The following is a 22,806-nucleotide window of genomic DNA, read 5'->3' as shown; positions in this document are numbered from 1 at the left end:
AACAGTGGGTTTGTTGAGCGGCTCTCTGCAGGACAAACGCGTCTCTGAGACACTGGCCTGTAGCTGATTATACAGACTGCAGAACGCATTAACAGCATAGCTCACATTTTATACATGTTTTACACACACACACACACACACACACACACACACACACACACACACACACACACACACACACACACACACACACACACACACACACACACACACACACACACACACACACACACACACACACACACACTTACCGTTTTAAACAATAAAGAAATAAGAACGGTGCTGGACATCATTAGAGGCTCCTTAAAACAGCATTAGTATATTGTATGTATACAATGTAATATAAATTATTAGTATTATTAATATATGTTTTTTGTTAATTTGACAGTTTAGTACATTTATTCTAATTGGGTTTTACTGGCAAACACTAATTTCTTATTTCTCAAGATGAACTTTCAATTTGGCAATGGCAGTGATTTCCAAACATTTTGGCTTATGACACTTTAAAATAAGTCCAAGTTTTCTTGTGACCCCCTCATCAGTTGTTATGGGCATGACCGGTTGTCTATTGTCAGATGTCAGTATCATTTGTAGGACGTCACGAGACCTGAAGCGATTGAAGCGTCTAGTGATTTGAACAAAAAAAAGGGCAAAAACGATTATAATGCATTATGCCACTTCAGATATTTTCCAGAACTTTACCTATAACCACAGCAGGAAAATCTCTGGATGATTAATGGTGGTGAAGTGGGTGCTCTTACCAGGCGCCACCCTTCGCCTGAATGTTCCAGAAATTTTCCTGCTGTTGTGAACGCAGGAGTCCATGTCTGAAATTTACTCTTGAGAAAAGAAATGCTGTAGCCTTCAAAAGTTCACAGTATTGCAGCAGTATATATGATAAGATAAAGCAACTGAGGACACTGGAATGAATCACTCTGATGTTAGCACTTTTTAAAATGTTTTAAAATGTAGAACACAGGTTGATAAAACAACAAAGCAGAACAATGGTCAAGTCACATAAAAATCTCATTAATGTATACATTGTCTCAATCAGCCAACACGTAAAAAGGCATTTAACGCTTCTTCGGATTTCAAAGAAAGACAAACAGAATGCTAACAACTATGCTTTTATATTAATAAATAAGAAATCAAAATGAGGTTTTTTTTCAAATCAGTGTAGCAGGCAGATAATAAGTTTATGATTCATGAGCTAAAAATCCTTCAATAATTACCCAAATGATTTTAAATGTAGGTATGTTCTTTGAAACATCCTCTGGCATCATTTGCATGTGGTTCAGATGGCGTGCGTATCCCTACCTACTGACTGCATTCAAAAATAACCAGGTTAGTGTGTGTGTGTGTGTGTGTGTGTGTGTGTGTGCGCGTGCATGAGGGAGAGAGAGACTTGCATACTAAAGGGAGACAAGTCAGTGTCAGTATGACGAACTGTTGCTAAGCAGTTATGGTTGCTAGGTGGTGGATGGGAGGTGGGGGTAGACAGGTTTGCCTTCAGTGATGGAATCTGAGGGCTTACCTCTGTGTGTGTGTGCACCTGTGTGTGTGTGTGTGTGTCTCTTGGATTTATGTGCTTTAAACAATAAAAATAAACATTGCAGCTTTGGAGGTATTAAAATTTCTTCACAAATAAAAAATGAAGAAAAAAAATCAGTTCAACCTCCTGATGTATGGGACAACTTACTGCAGTTAAGTTTAATAAGCTAGAGAGTTTCGGGGTTTTCTTGATCTTTTTAAACTGTGATGTATGACTCATTAAAAAAAGTGTCATATTTAACAATGGAAGCATGAGTCATTTCTTTTATCCTTTGGTGCAGATCCCTCAAAGACAGAGGAACACACACTCCCCGGCTTTCCCCTGGACGACTACTGTATTATACGCAGCCGGGGAAAGCCTCGCGGTTAGACGGCTTCCCTCTCAGCGTTTTCAGACATGTCCTGGCTTTTACTGCTTTCTTTTGGTGGTGTGTATATGTTGTTTTTGGGCTGTTTTTTAAAAAATCTGTCAAGTTGTACATCACGGGATATGCTGTGCATGCCTAGCTGGTGTCGCTCTTGTCAGATCTGGTTTGATCCAGTCGGCTGAAAGACACGGTGGGGGGGTTGGTGGGGCGGGACACAGGCAGCCATTTGTACTCAAGGTCCTGTGATGGAGGGTCCAAACGCCAGTCGTAGTGCTGTAGCAGGTACACGCACGCTTCCTGGCAGCACACACACAAAAAGAGCAAAACGCTGATTTCCGGATCTCTGCTGCATTGACATACAGAACTTCCACACTCACTCCACAGAGTTAAGCGCAGTGGGGGCGTGAGTGACGTTTTCTTAATTTTTACAGCAGAGCGAAAAAAACAAAATGTTAAGACAAGAAGGCACTTGGCAGAGCAAGAGCATCCGCCAACGCTGGATAGGTCTCCAACTAGCAGAGGTACAGCCTCCGTAACAATTTGTTTGTATGTTGTTTTTCCAGATTTGGGAATAGCAAAGAAAACGCAGCACCTTCTAGCAGCCAAGATGAAAAGAGGAACATTGGGTTCTTTGTACTTGAGTGGCAACATTAAGGACTTTAGTTGTCTGGATCTCTCTGCTTTTTTATAACTACATAGCTGTGTGGTATGCAATTCTTATTTAGCATAAAAATGTCAACCAGCTTTATAGCCTGTTTTTTATGTTAACGTTTGACTATGACCATTTCATGTCAGGCTACAAATTCACTGAGGGCTGCATGGCGGCAGATTCCATAGCCAGTGTCGCCCCATTTGCTGATGCACAGCCACTGATCCGACTAGACTTATCCACCAGTAACAGCCAGTTGCCCCACCTCCCTCGCCTTTATGAATGAAGATTTTCCCTGATGATAGAGGGGGAGGAGCAGGATGGATGAGCAGGGAGGGAGGGAGGGAGGGAGGGAAGAAGTGAAGGAATGGATTGAAGGAAGGATGATGAGGGTGGGGGTGGGTAGGAAGGAGCCAGGAGGCGATGAGTCACATCTCTGACCTAGAGCCCTGCGGCCTACTTTTTACACTGGTCACGCCCTCCTATAAGTGTGTGTGTGTGTATGTGTGTGCTGTGTGGTGGCACGTGAGAGTGGTCAGCCTGCCGAGAGCCAATCAGACGCACTTCAAAAAACCAATTGGTCTGGTCTTTCAGCAATAGCAGAGCAGGTTACAGTGAGGGATGAGGTTCAACGTGCACATCATTGTGTGCAAAATAAACCTTCAACAGGGTGATGGAGGGTGATAGAGTGTGTGCTTATTGTACGTTGTGAAGCAGCGGTGTTGGGTCAGTCAGTGTAAATGATACTCATATAGTATCAGAGAGCTACTTTTTTTAATGGAACTACAAAACATAAGGAGAAAGGCTGGGGTTGACTTCTGATTGAATTATTCACTGTTTCTCCAGTGTTGGTAAATTAATCAATAATCATTACCTACCGTAATAGACCTTGAAAACAACAACAGCAGTTGTACACCTTGTGTTATACATACATACAGTACAACCCAGAGCTCTTGGCCTTAATAGCAAAAGCCTTTATAGCAGCATTTCCCTCCTAAAATGTTTACATTATCTTACCAACCAGCCTTTGGTTGTAAGCATTAAAACATATTTAAATTATGGAATTAGGAACAGTTTTTTTGATTAAATTCTTCTCTCAAATTAACCTGTCAGGTTTCTTTTTCAAAATGGATGACTAAAGCATGTGGATGAATGGCAAAAATATGTATATGAAAATGGAAGTGACTACTCGTTTGTCCACTTGGAGGTATGAGAGTATATGAGAGCAACGTTGTGCCCAAATTATCCTGTTCCTGCCACGTCCTAAGCAGTGGGAAAAAAAAACCAAGCAGCCTTCTCGAGTAACTAAACCTGTTTTGAATAATGAGATGTGATCGTGCCGCGGAACAATGAGGAGAGAGCAGATCATTAAAGCGCCGCAAACGTTTCACCTGCGCTCCATTCAGTCAGGACTGAAATTTACAATGAGTCATGAGTGTACGCGTGCGTGTGATTGAGTCATCCCTCACTGTTGCATTTTGGAGCACTTGCAGTTATAACCCCCCTCGATATTATGTGCGTTGCCATTTTTGCTCTAAATAATCTGGGAGGAGAACATGTCGTCTCAGTGATCGACCACAGAGGGTTAAACACTTAACAGGCTGACTCAACGGATGACTGTGTCGCCTGTCGGCTCAGAATAAAACACAACCACATTTACTTCTTGTACATTAGGTGAACAACCCTGCGGAAAACATGCTTCCTGGTTAAATCAATTTTGGTAAACATTAGCGAGACGTCTCACAAACAGCAATTGTCCAATCATAGATTAGCCACCATAACAAGGCACAGCAGGCCTCTGAGGGTTATTCCTTAAAAGTGTAAGTAATTAACTAAACGGTGCATCTGTTCTAATAAAAGCTCCTTCAATTAACATGTCCGCCTGACTAGATTACTGTTGTAATTGTAAGTATTCGGTCAGAGCCAAGGAGCATTTCATTAGCTAACTACATTTGGTGGGGTTTGCGTGTTATAAAAGCCAAGTTGCAGAAACACCCACTGTGTAGATTACAGTAGGCGTTTCTCCGTACGCCTTCTACGCCTGGAGTTTAGTGAACAGTTCAGATTTGACTTCATTGGTTGTAACTGTGATTACTGGAAAAAAACACAGGGTTTATTCTTGAAACCAAGTTCCACAGGCTTTCAGATAAAGCCTTGGGGATCCACTCAACCCTCAGTGGTTGTTTTCAAGTTGGTGTCACCCCTGCAATCCCCAGTGTCAACGATCACACACACACACACACACCTACATGGGAATTAATCGCTCCACTTCCTGCTGCAGCACCTGTAGCACACCTGTCTTTTTCTAGTGCCTTCTATAGGCTGTGTGCGTCTCATGAGATATGATATGCAATGGTGGCTATGGTGAATTTCACCGTGGGGAAAGGCAGCTGGTTCAAACAGGACAATCTGTACCTGGACTCCTCGTCAGATATCTCGAACAAACACACACACACACAGCCGAGCATTTCATCATTCCCATGAGCGTCGCTCTATTTACCGAACGGTTGGGGGATGGTTCTCCTCGCCATCTCTGCCCCTGACTCATATACAAGACTCATATTATGATAAACAAAGAACAGTTATGATCCAAACTGTGTTGTGCCTTCACCCAGTAGAAGGTTTTCCCACAAGCGTCCGGATTTTCAGGTGGCTCAAAATCAAAAATGCTGAGCCGAGGCAGCTGAACTCAAATATCTCTACATATTGGTGTTTCTCTGGGTAAAGAACATTAATTTAATGCAACAGAAAGTCATGAAGAACGTGACAAAGAGTGTTGCTCGAGTCAAACCTCTGTATTCATTAATGTGTGTTTGTGTGTGGCAGTGTCATGAACGGTCACCTTAAGGAAGACATCTGTAAGTTTAGATCCAATGCAGCTCCTGGGCCCGCTGCCTAAGGAGCACAGGAAATGCTCCTGGCCTGCATTCCTGCGCATACAAAAAAAACATAAAAATGCATTTGTGTGCAATAAATCAGGGGAAAAAAAGCACTTAATATTGCTTGGTGCTTGATACAAATCGGAGCACTCAAGAAGCCGGTATTGTTCAACAGGACTGGACTCCATTCATAGTTGTTGGCTATGCAGAATAATGAGCGCTTCATGCCGCTTCTCAGTGCAACAAAAACTGTCAAAGGAGCAGTTGTTATCCACTGGGTGGTCATCAGATGTGACATCATATGGACATCAGATGACGATGACATGATGGGTGGACGTCATGGTCTCTGGACCAATGACGGGACCCAGGTGGTGGCCAGTGAATAGCAAACCATGTTCACATATTATAATATATATGAAAAAAAAATAACTTCACAGTTAGACTAGATTAGACTCATAATATTGGTAAAATGTTTGGTGATCAAGACATAAATCACCTTGACTCTGGCGAGGAATGTGTGACGGTGAACAGTAACACAACAACATGAATCAGTGACACGTCCGCAACTTTCTGGTGTAAGAATATATAAGAATAAAATGAAGGGTGATGCTGGTTGTCAACAGCCTGCTGATGTAGACCATCCCTCCCCTCTCACCGCTAATGCATCCTGTCTTCCTGAAACCTGAGCTCTGATTAAAGGCAAACAGGAAGCATTAGTGCAGTGTATAGTCCAGGTCCAGTGTTTGTGTGTGTGTGTGTGTGTGTGGGTGTGTGAGTTAGAGACACAGAGAGAGGGAGACTATTAGTGTTCTCTGCCCCATCTGTCTAATGGTTTAATGTACTATTAGGCCCATCCTGAAACAGTAAGACTTGACACACACAGAGAAAGACCAAGCATAAGATTGTATCGGATGAGTGAGTGCCTTTGAAAGTGAATCAGACAGTGTATTGTATAGTATAATTACTTTTTTCTTCCATAAAGTGAAATGAGTTTGCATGTTTTTATGAAAGCAGAACATTTTTTGAATTATATAAAACATCAGAGGTAAATGCCAAGTTTTGTGTCTCAGCCCAAGGCCTTTCTTTCTATCTCCAACATTCAACAGTCACAAAGGAGGGAATGGAGAGGAGAGGACAAATGTCTGCACTCAAAAGAGAAGCAGGAAGTGGGCCTGAATGCAATGTTTTAGAAAGCACATGTATGAACGATGAACTGGTGTTGTTGATGATCAACATGTTGCTGACAAATAGCATTGGATCGACATATATGTATAAATTGTTTTAAGTAGACTCACAGAAAAAAGAACGCTTAAATTGACCGATTGTAATGTTTATCAATGAAAATCAAAAACTAAACAAAACCCACTCCTTAGAAGAAATCAGGTAACATGAAAATTCCGTTGGTCGGAATTAAAGAATTAAATTTAAAAGGTCACTTTGCTCTGTTTATCAGCCTAGCTTTTCTAGCTTTGAGCATCACATCCGATACTGTGAGGGTATTCTTTATAAAAATGTTCACAGTTTAGGATACCAAACTTAATCTTAACAATAATCTGACAATATCACTTGATATTACCAGGAATAAATTCTGATCCTTTTGCTTCTTAGTACCTGCCTCACAATGTGATGAGACTCTCCTACTTTTTATGTAGTACAACAATAAATGCAATCGTTAAAACTGTAGACTAAATGAATTGAACTAGCCCTATACACGATCAATACTGTCTATTAAGATGAACACACCTCCAGTTATCTTGAGCTGACAAGTATCATTTTGAATCATTCGTTCTATGGTTGATTTATTGAAACTGAAAAGGCTGAACAAATTTCCACTTCAGGTAAAAATAGACACGAGTCTGTACTTTTTTGTAGAGGATGCCACTTCCTGTTTTTATTACTTATATTCGGTTGGTAGATTCGTCTGTCCAGAGCCTGTGTGGCGTTTGGCTTGAAGGATGTTAACATGCTAGGTCTATCATTGGCTTCCAACTGGAAAAAGAATAAAACACACACACACACACACACACACACACACACACACACACACACAGGCTGGCAATATGTACTGGGACATACAATATACACAAGTACGCAAGGAAGCACACTTGCACAAATGACGATGATGATGTGGTTAAACTGTAGTTATTGTAGGTGGGCCTGTTATGTAACAGGACTGCAGTCGTTAATTCAAACAGCCAGGTGGCGAGAAAAAGGAGCCAGGCAACTATCAAGGCTGACGGGGAAAAAATAGTCTCCAGGACGACTGACAGATGGAGCAGTGGAGACGAAAGCGGGTAGGGGGAGAGAGAAACAGACTGGAAGATAAACGGAGACAGACAGATTGACAGACAGCTAATTTATTCAACCTGAGGGAAATTTACTAACTGGAGCAGCAGTTAGGAAACATAACTAGTATACATATACTACTGTAGCAATGTAAGACAATAAAATCAGTCTTTTTGAAATATATACATATATGAAAAAGACTGAATTGTCTGTAAGACAGTTGTTGTTTCTATGCACATGATTCAAACAACAGGACTAAGTTGTAAATGTTTTACCGCAGATTTTGAGCTCTACGGAGTATTTATGGCAGCAGGACAGTGTTCAGGGGATTGGTTCAAAATAAACTGCAGTGCCACTGCTCACTGTAGCGATGAATCCTTTCGCCCATTGTGGCGCATTTCAAATAGTTTTTAACAAAATAATTTGAGATCCGCTCAGCGGCTCAGACAAATATAAGCCGTCAGGCTTTTGCTACACAAACAATACTAAAGCAGCAGGATCAATTCATTTGGTCTTTAATGGGATTTTTGGTGGCTGTAGGACAAATACTGAATATTACCAGACTGATCCTTTAATGCTCACACATCCTCGTGGTCTGGGCGTCTTTTTGGGAAACGTGCAGAACATCTCAAAGTTTCTTATTAGCCTGTTTAGTTTTATGATTCATTTTTGAGATTCTCTTCTGACTCATTCCTTAACCCCAGCCCACCCTGTCTCACACACACGTGCACACGCATGCACACGCACACAGCGCAGAGCAGAGGGAATCCCCATTGGTAAAAACGGGTGTGAGGTGGCCAGTTACCATGGCAGCAGCTACCTGTCTACTCATTCATAGATTTCTTTTTTTTCCAGCCGAGTGCTCTGCTGCTTCAACACACACACCTCAGTAAATTTAAAGACATCCATCATTAAATCATCCAAATCCACAACGTCACCTATGTTGTAGGATTAATAAAATTACAATAAAATAATGAACTGGTACATAAAGCTACACCCTCACATACTGACAAAATATAATGAGGTGGTGAGGGTTTGTCTATAAAAAAATTAAATATTCTGACCTTGAAAAATGGCTTTGTCGTGTAATAGATTCAGATTTTTAGACAGTGCTGCATGATCCTGTTTGGAAAAAAAATAGCGAGAGATCCTTCATGTGAAAATATTCAAATGGTTAAAAATGTCTGCGCTTGGTTTTTTTTCAAAATAATTAAATTTATCACCATTCGTTTCAACGTTTATATGAAGTGCCACCAAAAGGGGTTTTATCGTGGTTGTTGTATTCAAGCGATAAAAGGGAAACCCCAAATAAAAAGAGGGAATTTCCTGCTTTTGTTCTGAGAGCCACACATGCACAAGAAAAGAAAAAAAACGCAAACGCAATCTTCTCTGACTCATTTTTCTGTATCCCATCCCACTCCACAGGGCATCACTCTCCCCCACCCTCCACACACACACACACACACACACACACACACACACACACACACACACACACACACACACACACACACACACACACACACACACACACACACACACACACACACACACACACACACACACACACACACACACACACACACACACACACACACACGGATGTGTCAGGTGACCAGTTTCCATGGCAGCAGCTACCTACATACATACATTCACATTTTTTCCCCACCCTCTGTCTACCCTGTCGTCTGAATGAACAAACATGAATGAGAATAAACGGGTGAAGGGAGGAGGTGGGTGAATAGAGGAAACAGTTGACTGACAGAGCAGGTATCACACAGACAGAGAGGGGTGTGAGTGAATGTTGTTGACCCACAGATTATTTGTCTTCATCTGTCTCTCTGTGCATCTGTAGTATCTGTATTCATGAATATATTTTTCCCCCCCTCAAATCCAATCTTCACGTCCTGTCTGTGAGAGCGATCGGGTCAGATTTGAGCACTCAGGTGTCGTTAATCTTTCTGCATCGGTTGCTGTGGTAACGTCGATGTAGGCGTGTGTGTATGTACAGCATGATTTCCTAAAAACAGAATAATAAAGCTTGCTGCAGTCCAGACCCCCAGACAAAGTAGATTACTAGTCTAGGATTAATATGGCAAAATTAAATCTGTCTGTCTGTTTTTTTTTGTTATTTCAATCACAGTCTCTCATCACAGCTTAAAAACTGCAGCCATGTTCAAACCATCATCCCTTTTTTAAAAGTGTGTTTTAGTCGACAGTGAAACTCAGGGTCATGACTGTGCCACATATTAAAGTCTTTAAAGTTCTATGTGTGAAAAATAACAAACTAACCGTTTTAAGGTTTGGACACAAAATCAACTCGGGCAGGTTTATGGAAAACCATAGTTTGGGTAAGAATAAGAAGCCCACTTTCTAGACCTTCATCAGTTAGAATTGAGTTATTAGTTATTGAACGATCCTGGTCACGATTCAAAGAAACACTTATAAAAAAACGGAAATTAACACAATGTTTTATGAACCTATCCATCCTGCCCGAGCTCCTCCCAACACTATAACCTCAACTCACATCGACTGAAAATTTTTCCTTTTTCTTTTTCTTTCTTGTCTGTTTTCAATTTACCATTGAATCACTAATATTATTCTTCCTTATTTTCATGTGTGTTGCTCTTCTCGTCCTTAAGGCCTTTTTTCACATTATACAGTAAACATCACTTTTCATTGACAACTTGTTTATGTCCCACTTTCACTTCCTCCTTTAATTTAACAATAAACTTAACCTCTCTACTGCGAGGAGGAAGCACGTGAATCTATCTTTTAAAACAAGAACCTTAACGTAATAAACAGAAAACACCCTCACCTTCCGCTCCACCTCTCCGGTACAAAGTCGTTTGGCTGCTCAAACACCTCCGGGTCACGGTGAACGCCATGACTGATGTAAATCGCTCCGTGACCTTTGGGGACATGAAACCCTGCGAGGTTGGAGTCCTTCATACACACACAAACACACAGAAAGGGACATCATATTATTATTTTTATTATCCATGAAAGGAAAATAGCGTCATGATGATAATTGATGATTACGATCTCAAAAGGTTTCTACTAGAAACTCCTTAAAGTATTTTTCTGAACTTTGAAGCACCATTAGAAAGATTGATTCGTGAACGTACAACATTTGTTTTAAAATATTGTAAAGTTCAAGTCGACGTTAAAGTTGAAGTCCCAGGTAATGTCATATCATAGCGGAACTGGGAAAAAACTGAAATGACGACGTTGTAAGAACATGCTGTGATGCCCTCTTGAACCGAAATGAAAAGGAGACATTTCTAACCCTCATGATTTCCTTGATTTGAAAACTATAACTCCCTTTCTGGTGAAAGGAGCCACCTTGGGGCAAAAAGGTCACTTAGCCAATTGTTGCCCTTTTAATTCACCTTTTCACTAGATCCATTAGTCGCTGCACTAATGGACTGGCGGAGAACAGAAGCTCTGTTTCTCTCTCTCTCACTTCTCTCTCTGCTGGAGTGGAAAATCTTATACAAATCTCTTTCTTTCTTTCTCCCGGTTCTCCCCGAGCAATGCGTTCTTTCATTCTCTCTCCCAACCTGCTCTCAGACACTCACAACACATTTGAGTTGTTAACACTTTTGCATATCTTTGTTCCACCTGACGGAGCTTCTGCTCTTTCCACCTGATCTTGAATACTAATCTGCCTCTTTCTTACGCACCTACCTCACACAAACATCTCATCTCGTTAACTCCTTTCAGTCCAGATCCAGCACTTATCTCTTGCTTTTTTTGTTGTTTTTACTTAGCAATGTTTCTTTCTTATACACCCTGACCTTTATGGACTTTATGGCTTCTCAAATCTTATGATATGCACTTAATCTTTTGAGTTCTCTTTGAGAATGTTCTAAAAACCCCACACGTCATGAATCCGTGCATCCCACAGAACGCCTCAGGGGAAGCAAAATGTACTGGTGTGTTTCCCAGAAATGGCAAAATTACTCTGCTCCACGGCATCACCAGCACGCATCCACCTTCCACCACCGACCCTGACCCCCATATCGCTCCCTCCCTCCCTACCCTTCCTTCCTTCCTTCCGGCGGAGCGGAGCAAGTCAATCATGGAGATGGATCAATGCCTCTGATTGGGCTGTTGCGTAAGCCTGTTTGATGAGGTCACACCGATCAAAGACAGCCGGTGGGAGGAGGAGGCGGAGGGGAGGCTCTGACCGCGTCAACCTCGGAATTGACCAAGGAAAATACAGGACAGTGCTGATGTTATGCCAGCATGTAGCACAACGGAAATTATGTCAATGAATGAAAGTGCACAGGTTAGCGCATGAAAACAAAGGTTATACTAGGAGAGAATAATTAACTTATCTAAATGGATAATAAGTCACCAGTAAATGAAGTGAATGTGGAAAAAATCACTGCAGTAACCTGCGACCATTTGTAATTAAAAGGAAAACATCTTCTAATACAATAAATAAGCACCTGCAGTGGTGGAGCTTACAATTTCCAGTTATCATGCAGTGTGTGGAATCTTTACACCTCAGACACTTGTCTGATGATGTTTCAAATCTTATGTTGCCTTGAAAACTCATACAATTGCTGACAGTCAAAAGCTAGTTGGAGATGACACACAGTACGAGCAGTTATAAACATTCTAGTACTCGTAGGAGTGAGAGAGAGACAAACCACTTAAAGGAGCCAATCGTCTGCTCTATAGCCAACCAGAAAACATGTCAGTCAATCGTGTTGTTGCACTGATGCAAGCGAAACCTTGTGCATGTCTAGTAAAAGTGGGTAGAAGTTTACACCTTGTTTTGTGGCAAAGTCATCAATTTTTTTTGTATGAGTAAACATCTCAAATAGAAAGAGGTTGTTTCAGGAAATCCACCAACACAAGGTAAAGGATTCTAAATGAAAAATGACCATATAAGATTAACCAAACTGATATTTACTGCTGCACTAATATAAAGCACAGCAAAATAATCCCGTCCACCCCCCTGTAGGTCTGGGTACTGCACAGTACACTCAGGAGAGAGGACCTGACAGTGGCAGAGACTTTAATATGCGGTAATCTGTCGCCATCTACAGGAGAGGAGGGCAACGCACAGAACAACAACAAAAGAAAATCCTGGTTCAGTCTGTCTGATTTTTCTATTTAGGGAATTAAGATGTCTTACGTAGATGTATAAACATAATCCTGAGCAAAATAAAACAATTAGATTTATTCTTCACGTTTCTTATTGTAAGCTGAAGAAAAAACCTGATGACATGTTTAATGGCTGTTTAAGATTTTGGCTCTTTATGATTGTCATGATTGATGTTTCTAAATTTGTACTGGTATTGTGGACAGATGCATCTACTAAAATTTAAAAAGATGAGAATAATAATTATAAAATCAGACTTCTTTGATAAGTTCAATTTAAATCCTCAAAAGTGTAGTGCACCAGTCACCATGACTAAGTCTGTGTCACATTGTCTTGTCGAAAGCCATTATGATGATGACTGATCCCAAAACAGACATTGGATCTCTCACAGGATGATAAATACTCCTTCTGTACAACATTAAAATCAATAGTATGGGTTTCTGACGAGTACCTGATCAGCTATCCTGCGTCCACCAATGAAGGGAGGCCAGAGTCTCTGCACCTCCAACAGTACTCTGTGCAGGTAATCAGGCTCTTCTCTCGCTCGTCGACGTGTCTCCTCCTGAAAATATTTTTTATTTCTTAATCTAATGTAAAACAGGTATATCTAGGCAATTATGGCACAAAGATGTGGTTATTACAGTGGTCTCAATTCTGCTCAGAATTGAAAACTCCCCTTTTTCAAGTAGTGCTGTAATAATGCCATTTCCATCACAGGGTTTTCATCAGGAGTTGATCTTAAATGCAAAGAATCAACGAGTAAGGATGGTGGATGTGAAGGAATGCCTTCATTTCCTTTAGGCACTTTTTCCTCTAAAATTCTCAAATCCAAAAGAGCAACAATGCCTGTTTTTTGTGCGACTGTTTACAGGATTTCTGTGTATTAAAGATCAATATTTTCATTCGTATCTGCTCATCGTTCACACTTCAGCCTGTGCTTCCATACCTGTTCCTTTCCGCTTAGTGCCAGTGTGAAGGAGGTGAGAACAGACGCCACAGCTTTGGGGATCAGAGCCGAGATGAAGAGCAGGAGATGCTGGGAGGCAGAGTTGGAGTCGGGCAGCGGCAAAGAGCCGAGAGAGCCGACAAAGCTGGAGAGACAATTTTATGAGCATGAGCAGTAGTAGATTCATATCTTATTTTGCAGATCTTTCAGAAATCCCTTTGAAATGTACACAACAACATAATGGAAGCATAACTAGCATAAAGAAGAGGGAGTCTTGAGTTTTTATCAGTACAAAAATAAAAGCTTTGAAATGCAAAAAACGTTTCCTCAGGTTCAGTCTCACCCCTGTGTGTCATTCTCCAGTTTATCTTTGATGATGTCCATCAGTTTGTCTCTGGCGTCCAGAGCGGTGGAGAAACCCGACGACCACAGAGGAACCTTCACACTCACCGGGGCAGAGATCAGGCCTGCGGGGGCAAAAGGAACAGAAAAAGGAGAAAGATGGTAAAAAAAAAACCGCAACATCCACTGAACTGAAATAAAAGAGGGAACTGGTAAAATATGCAATGTTGTATTTCAAAACAAGTACATGGAACTACAAAACAAGTCTGCAAGAGAACGATTTTAACAGGAAGCAAGTTTTGAATTTGCAAAACAACATTGAATAATAAAAATGGTTGTGTTGGTTTTTTTCTGTGGGTCCATACCATGCCAGTGTTGGGTGCAGAGCTGCATGATTTCCTGGAATTGTTCAGGCTGCTCCTCCGCTCTGACGTTCAGAAAAAGGCCTAAAACCAATTCTGTCCCCAGGCGCTTAAATACTGAGTAGACGCACTCTGGCTGCCCGCTACACAAACACAAACACAGATAAGATGTATTGATCAGATGCAACTTGCATACATTAACTTTACTGTTCAAAAATATTTAGTCTGTAATTTGAATATGAAGTTGAATGAGCAAAGACTGATAAATAAATAACCATAAAACATATTTGTATATGCTTTGTAGTTTTTTTTTAAGTGTTACCTGAGAGACAGATCCTTCAGACAGCGCACACATACACTGTAGTGAGAAAGAGGTACAGAAAATCACACAGTGATAAATCACCATATTACACACAGAAATGTTGTGCCTGGAACAAGACAGCATCGCATTCATTTGTTTGTTTGCTCAACAAACGACAGCATCTATAGAGACCATGCAGCTGCAACACAAAGGTCCTCACAATTATTTCTATTGCCATCATGAATAAGAGGCAGGACACAAATAATGTCTAAATACAAAAACCACGACCATGACTGTCAACACTGTAAGAGGCAACCCCAGCAACAAAATATGTTAATAGGATTTTTTAGCTGAAACACAATTCCTGTAAAATTAATACTATCCCCACCTGGTGATGTAATCACTTGACGATTCCAGACAACTCCCTGTAAACAGGCTGGTGAGGGACAGACGGAGAAGACACGCCTCCTCACCTGAAACACGCAGATGCAAATTCTCGTTTTATGCGGCTTTCACCATCAAGGCTTTGTTTTGTGGTATATTTGTGGAGTTTTGCAGAGTTGAATATGTGTGTGTATGTGTTTACCATTGGTGGTGATGATGGTGTCACCATACATGTTGGTCATCAAGTCAGTGGGATCCTTCAGGAACAAGTTGGATTTCTCTGAAATGCACCATATAACCTGATTACATTCACACAAACATGTATAGACACTCACACGTCGGGTTTGATTCTTTCTGCATGTGTGTGTGTGTGTGTGTGTAAAAGTTGAAAATACATTTGTATACATACATATGTTCTTATAAACCACAAACAAATAACCAATATTGGATATATTTTCAATACACTGTATGTAAGCAGACTCTAGAGTGTGTTAACACATAGCCTCGATTAGACAATTCCTTAATACCTAACATATGTGTGTGAATAATAACATTATTTTCCTCCTTTAAATCTCAATCCAATGTGCTGTTAGTTCCTTCATTTGGGTTTGTAATCATGGTATAATGAATGTGATGGCATTAACTTCTACCATGACGTTTTTTTACTGTTTACAAATATTGTAAATTAAAATAATACATCTAAATCAGGGAACTTTTCCAAACTTAAGACTGTTGTATTTAGTTGACGATGAGGAGGTTGACATATTTACAATGAATATGTCGTTTGGTACATAATATATATTTATATGATATTAAGTTATGTCATGTACAAAACCATTTCATCTCCTATTTTACCCCTTTTATATTCCTGCGTGATTTTCTAACCTCTGAAGTTTCAATATTTATTACTCACATTAATAGGACTATATTTCATACGGCAATTTATTATTTATATAAATATAGTTTAAAATATTGCAACTATTACTCTTGTATGTTGGCTATCCATCTCATGTTACACCCCCCCTCCTTCCATCACGAGTCTCTCCCATGACAGATCACGCTAATGCCATAGTGGACTTTTTACTCCACAGAGTTCATTCTCCTTTTGTTCCTTTGCCTTCGAGCAGAATCCCGAGACGAGGAAAAGAGGAGACAAGGAAACAATTAAGACTTTCCCTTTTGTACCTGTGTGACAATGACCCAAACTAGCTTAACTGTAACTGTACTCTGGGATGCTGGGCGCACACCTGTGGCGTCACACACACGCACGCACACACACACACACACAGGTCAACGTACCACACAGCAGCTCTCTCATCCCCCGCACGGAGCAGATGAAGGCGGTGGGTCTGTTCAGCAGGCGGCACTGGAACACTCTGCTCCGGTGCTTCTCGACCCGCTGCCGGTAGAAGCTCACCGGGTCGCGGTAGAACTCCAGCGACTTGTCGCCGAGCAACGGCGCACCTGCATTTCCTGGTAGTTTGGACATTCGCGGCCGCCGCTGATGACGCAATTTGAGCCACTCTTAGTCAAAAGCCCGTTGAAAGGTGGATGTTTGAGCCGCCGTTCGCTCAAACGACAGTGAGTCTCAACTTTACCAAGACTGAGTCCGGGTTGAGACTAAATCCAGCTCTCGTCTACTGTTAATCCGTTTAATCCGAGCGGCTGCGCGGGAACGACCTGTAATAAAAATTACTGATTACTCTGAGGTTACCCGAAGTACTCATCTGCACCGGAGAGTGAGGCGTTCACCTGCTGTCGGGAATTCACGGCTCACTTTTTAAATTGTTTCTATTACATATTTATTCAACATTACATCACTTACAAATAAATATAAGAAAATCTAGAATATATAAGGAATATAGAGCCTGCAGGCATCATAAAATATATGATCCCCAGACAATGATAAGATTGACATGTCAATAGTACACAGGGTAAATGTAATGCAAAGAGAAATACATTAGCACGGTGGCCCTCTGGGTCAAAACATAACATTTCAAAAACCACAACATAATTTTGGAAAAAAACTACATTTAAAAAAGATACAACGTTTTAGGGAACACAACAGCAATATAGAAAAAACAAAAACATTAGGGAATACACAAAAACAACTTTGAGATTACTGTAAAACAAGGACAACCCTTTGTGTTTGTGACCAACACACTAAATAATGATAAATAAACAATGCCAACTCAACCAAAGAGGACGGCAATAAACAAAATTGCTCCAAAGAGTTCTAGTATAGTATTATAGTATTTATTGTTGTTAGTAACGTGTACAGACTCAGAGTACATTATGTAAAAAATATTTTTTATACTATTGTTATAGGAAGGAGACAACAGCTACTTCTTTTGATTTTGCATTTTAATGTTGGTTGCATCTATTTTATATTCCCATGTGGTATTCCATATTCAAGCATTCTGAAAATTGCAATTTAAAACATATTAAACATTAAAAAAAACATTTAAAACGAAAAAACATGTTTTTTTATGGGCCTACTGGCAGGGAATGCTCAATGCATTTCTTCAATGTATTGTCTGGTAGTTTCAGTTCATTGCATCTTGCAGCCACAGGGTGGCAGCACCGATCACCTGTCTCTCTCTCTCTCTCTCTCTCTCTCTCTCTCTCCCTCTCTCTCCTCCCCCTCTCTCTTTCCTTCTCCATCTCTCCCTCCCTCTCTCTCTCCTGATGGCACCGGGCGGACTTGGAGCCCGGTGTCACTCACGAGCAGCTCGTGCATATCGGATTCGTTTAAAAAAAAAAATATTTTTGTTTCTTCATTTCAGTTGGAATATGTGAGACGGTAACTCGCACTGGCGCGTCTAGACCGGAGGGACGGAGGCGAGGAGCCCGGCACAGGTGCGCAGGTTGGGGTTTTAAGGGTTTTTTTCTTCTAAGTTTGACAGAAAGAAGGAGAAAAAGAAATTGCAGGAGCAATTTCAATTTCTAGTGTGTTGAGACAATTTCAATTTTTAGGAAGTTGAGACAATTGCAATTTAAAAGTTGATGTTAAAAAATGAAAAGCAGTGAAAACTGGAATTATAATATTTTGCTTTGACTAATGGCTTAGAAGAATGGTCTTTTACTCATTCATCGTCTTTAACAAGTTTATTGATATAGCAGCAGGTTATTTATTCCTTTATCAATCAGGCTGCAGTCATCAGATACAATTTACTTTAGGTGTTTATTATTTTAATTTGACCACTAATTTTTATCACCCACTTTAAAACCATAAAAGATGTGCTGGTCATCATAAGGCACAGCTACGTACACATTTCAGCTCTATTTGCTATATATTATTTCGTACTCTTTAGTATGTAAACTATGAATTCACTTCTTAAAGATGACTGATATAGTCCTTTATCTATTTCTAAATCACAAATCGGGTGCTTAGACTTCCATACAGACAGAAATACAGTATAATGTGCAGGTAAATGTGATACACGTTGGAAACGTTCCAGTTTTTGGTTCGCTTCAGCGAAGAAAAAAAATGTATTTGTGCACAAAAGGAGAAGTTAATGAGCCACAAGCCGCAGTAATTAGTGCACATTAAGAGACACTTAAAGCTGCAGAATGTGTGCTTAAACTTCAGCTGAACTTTCCTTGGGTTCAGCGGGGTCTAATCACTTGCTTTATGACCCAACTTATGTCATTGGAGACGTGCCCATCTGACAGTGTGGATGGGTAAACGTACAGTACATGTGTGTAATATACAGTAGGAGAAAACCTCTATGTTTTAAGAGAATCCTTCTGCTTATTCCTTGTCCGTTGATTGGACTTACAATGAAGTTGCGCTCTATACAATTGTTGCAGGACTTTTTTACCTTCCTCCATGCATGTTGGTGCATAAGTAGTAGGTGAGGTTGTGCCAAAGAAAAATCCCTACACTCTGCCTGTACAGCATTCCTCTACTACAGTCTTTGTTTTGGCCAGCCGACACATCCACGATAAGATTAGTGGGAGCTTGTTTCACATCTGTCAGGACACTTGGATTACCCCGAACATGATAGTTCATCGCAGACGTGCTGCTATTGCGCCTCTTTCTGTAACTTAATTAAAGTATATTTTGTCTGAGTAGAACTATGAACCACACACACACACACACACACACACACAAAAGCTCATGCACGCAAATGCTCTGCAGGAGAGTAGGCGGCGGCGGCTGCTGCTGCTGCTGCTGTATATTTGGTTGCTCTTCCATTGGTTAAGCTTCGAATTGACTGTAAATATTGTAATAATGGAGTAGAGAGAGATAACTGCTCTGTAACGCTGTATTGTTTGCACAGTGTGGGCGTGTGTGCGTGTGTTTGTAAGTGAGAGAAAAAAGAGTTGTGTTTGAAAGGTTGTGAAAAGTGATTTCTGAAAGTTGGAAAAAGAGCATCATTTCATTTCAGTAGAAGAAGATTCACTAAAGGGCTGCAATGATTATTTCTTTCATGGATTTACTGGCTGGTTCTTTACTTCACGATTTACGTCCAATGACAACATTCAGTGCTACCGAAACAGAAGTGTGTCCTATACGGAGGGTGTTGAGGTCTGGAATGGATGGTCGCTAAGTATGTCCAACTTTAAAGCAAGAGACTGGAGTTCACTTCCAACTCCGCACACGAGCACTTTATAAAGAGCAGCGCACTGACACAGCGTATAGGGCTTCCCTTCGCTGTCAAAACAACCGCCGTTTTTCATGGCATGGATTCAACAATATGTCGGAAACATTCCTTCGACAGGAGTTCTTCACAGCCATATGCGGAAATTGTCCGCCGCACATTCAGGCTGCCAATCTCTCCTGCTCCAGTAAACTAGTTTGATGTGACGGTGCATTAGAAGCCATTAGAAGATGGTGAACTGTGGCCATGAAGGGGTGAACATGGTCAGAAAACAATACTCAGATAAACTCGTGATATGCTTATATATATTCAGATAACATCATCTCTTGAGAGCTTGTGAGACCAGCATGTTGTTTTCATGAAGGCCGGGGGCAGGTTCTGACAAAATAGGTGTGAAAGTGTCAAAGTGGACGGTGTATATTATTATAGTATAAATATTTCCCATTTTTCAGTGGCATAATCAAACATAATCAACACGAAATAGCTGCTCAACAAGACAAGCGTGTTAACCCACAGCCCACTCCCGTTCTGATCGCTTGCCAGCGGCCTTTGCTAAAGCAAGTATTACAGACATCAAGAAGGGATGACTTGTATATAGATGGGCTGGTGCGTGTCCAAGCCATCACATTGGATGCAGCATTTCGAAACGAGTCCGAGGCCGCGGTGTCATCCAAAAGCTGCTCCCTCGGCCATTGTTCAACTCGCCTCTCTGGTAATAAATCCACTTCACTTCGTTCCCTCGACGTGGCTCCCATTCTCGGGAAGTCTCGTCCAAACCACCGCGAGCTTGCCAACATATTTTTGGCATGTCCACATACACAAAACTTATTACTCGGAGTCCACACCATGTGGCCCTTTACACACACAGCATTAGTCCAAGTCCACATTGAAAAGTAACCGAGCGGAGCCTTAATCACTCGTCATCGCGGAGGATTGTTTCCCAGGAATAAATAGCTCCGAATCTCTGGAAGCATCTGGGAAGAACACAGAATAAATAGAGGGCTATTTGTGAGCGGTTTACTATTATTAGACAATTTAATAGAATAAAAGGTTGAATCTGGATCAAGGTTTGAATCTGATTTGGATTATCCCATTAGGGGGGAAAAAAACACTCCTCTCTGATCCAGAAATTGAAACCCTGTGGACGGCATTATCCCAACAGAGGCATACGCAGGCCGATGGTCCTGGCCGGTTCCTGCAGGTACGAGCATCTGCAACCGGAACAGGCAGGTGGAAAAAAGTGTTGTTGAGAGACAGTGAGCTTTTGCCCCAAGGGCAAATTAAGGTAAAACAGTATAGGTTTTGTTGTTGGAGGGATCAGCTCTTGTCTCTGCCTTCACCATCAACCTCCGTGTCCCTGCAATCGCCTACTGTGCCGTCCTTATTAGCCTCTCACACCCTGTAGACATTTAGGAGAGAGCCGCCGCCTTCAGGCTAATTTTGGTGTCGTCTGTACCGACGCCAACTCATTAGCCTGATTCCCATGGGCCAGCCAGGGCCCTATTCATTATCAGCGTCACCTCACCCAAAGCAGCATGTTTGCAGTAGTAAATTCAACTCAATGTCGTCAAAAATGACACGCTCTTTGTTTTATCGTCCAGCTGCTCGCAGGGAATGGGAATACTATTTTTGTGCGTCGGTCAGTATTAATCATATCATTTGTAGCTGTTTTAATTTTTGTTCAATATGAAAAAAACAACTTCCAGGCTTCGAGTTAGATAAGAGTTGGGATTCAGCGGCATATCAATCCGTCACTCTCCGGCTGAGTGATGCACGTTTTTGACATTCATTCTTTTCATTTTTGTCACATGGTTTCGCTGCCAAAACGTACATCTAAGCGGCGAGCGCGGCAAAACAGCTCGAGTGCCAGTGAACCGACACAAAGCTCAGTCGCTCTTGAGCGTCGAAAGCGGTCGTGTGCAGAGTGAAACCTTACCTGTCGCGGGCGACGTCCTACCACGATAGATTCAGCTGTGCGTATGTTTATCTCTTAAGGCAGCAAAGAATTAAGTTTCAGGCTCGTTTTTTGACGATTTATTTCTGGACGGTAACTTGGTGAACGGAGGCAGAGAGTCTTAATTTAGTGGAACAAGGAAGATTTTCCTTTTTCCTTTTTTTCCCCGTCAGGTACATGAGTTGAATGGGACATTTTAGTTTGTGAGATAAGGAGAAGTAAGGCCAGACACAGTTTGATGCATGTCCATCTCTTCACCAGGTCTAGGGCTAAACCTTTAGATAAAATTATACCATTAAAATGATCCTGGTGAAAAATTTTTGGAAGAAGAACTTTTTTTAATAATACAGTATCTTGAAAATGAAGCGTCATTTGGTGAAAAAGCAAAAAAACCAACATTTTAAGTTGTTGATTTTTATGTTATATTGTTAATTTGGCTTAAATCCTATGAAGAAGCTTCTTTTATTTTTTAAATTTGGAGGCATATAATTGTTCCCTTGAATGAATTTCCCAGTGTAGAAGATATTGATGTGGACAGTGGAACTACGAGAAATTGGAAAACCACAGCCTGGGTGTGTTTTGCATCTGTCCACACATACTGTAAATCTCTCTCTCTCTCCGTGTGTGTGTGTGTGCGGGCTTGCACGCACGTGTTTGTGTGTTGTTCACTCTATTCGTCAGTCACCCTCCGTTTACCGACGACCTGGCACAGTGCCGAGGCCGGCGCGCTCAATTACCTGCTCACGAACCATTACCCTCACCCACACAGCTTTATCCAGAAGACACGCTCCGCACTCCCCGGGTTTGGCGCCCGCTCCAGTCGTGGGTGCGGCAGGGCCCGTGAGTGATGTGTCAGTGGCTCTATACACCAAATGTGGAGAAAAATGTGGGGAAATATTAACATTTGTGACACTATTGATTTGAGATACGGTTGAGGTTTTGTTCAACCTTGTTGTACCAGTGGGCGTACCAGACGAAGGCTGACTCATGGCTTTTGGAGAATATTCTTAGTTGTTTATTTCGTTCTCCTTCACTTGTTACCTTGGCAACTCCTCCTC

General features: G+C 41.2%; 2 protein-coding genes across 3 annotated transcripts in view; one reads left to right on the top strand and one right to left on the bottom strand.

The window, feature by feature from the left end:
• Positions 1-945: 945 nt before the first annotated feature.
• LOC118285360 (beta-amyrin 28-monooxygenase) lies at positions 946-16,912 on the bottom strand. Of its 2 annotated transcripts, XM_035608955.2 has the most exons (11): positions 16,487-16,911; positions 15,390-15,467; positions 15,192-15,276; positions 14,825-14,860; positions 14,506-14,645; positions 14,142-14,265; positions 13,799-13,943; positions 13,304-13,414; positions 10,552-10,679; positions 5,411-5,498; positions 946-2,216 (listed from the first exon to the last, which is right to left on the bottom strand). In XM_035608955.2, the coding sequence occupies exons 1-11, from the start codon at positions 16,674-16,676 to the stop codon at positions 2,055-2,057; spliced, it is 1,287 nt and encodes a 428-aa protein (XP_035464848.2). In that variant the 5' UTR covers positions 16,677-16,911; the 3' UTR covers positions 946-2,054. The 2 variants fall into 2 exon arrangements, with proteins under 2 accessions (XP_035464848.2, XP_035464849.2); XM_035608956.2 differs by lacking the exons at positions 946-2,216; positions 5,411-5,498 and adding an exon at positions 7,311-7,436 and having other exon boundaries at positions 16,487-16,912.
• A 963-nt stretch (positions 16,913-17,875) lies between these two features.
• The window catches only part of si:dkey-247m21.3 (5-hydroxytryptamine receptor 4), a 31,900-nt gene continuing 26,969 nt past the window's right edge, over positions 17,876-22,806 (top strand). The window contains exon 1 of the mRNA XM_035609062.2: positions 17,876-18,046. The gene's annotated coding sequence lies outside the window, so the exon portion shown is untranslated. The remainder of the gene's footprint in view (positions 18,047-22,806) is intronic.

This window comes from Scophthalmus maximus, chromosome 20 (genome assembly GCF_022379125.1).
Source record: "Scophthalmus maximus strain ysfricsl-2021 chromosome 20, ASM2237912v1, whole genome shotgun sequence".
Taxonomy (NCBI): Eukaryota; Metazoa; Chordata; class Actinopteri; order Pleuronectiformes; family Scophthalmidae; genus Scophthalmus; species Scophthalmus maximus.
This window is presented reverse-complemented; position numbering and strand designations above follow the sequence as displayed.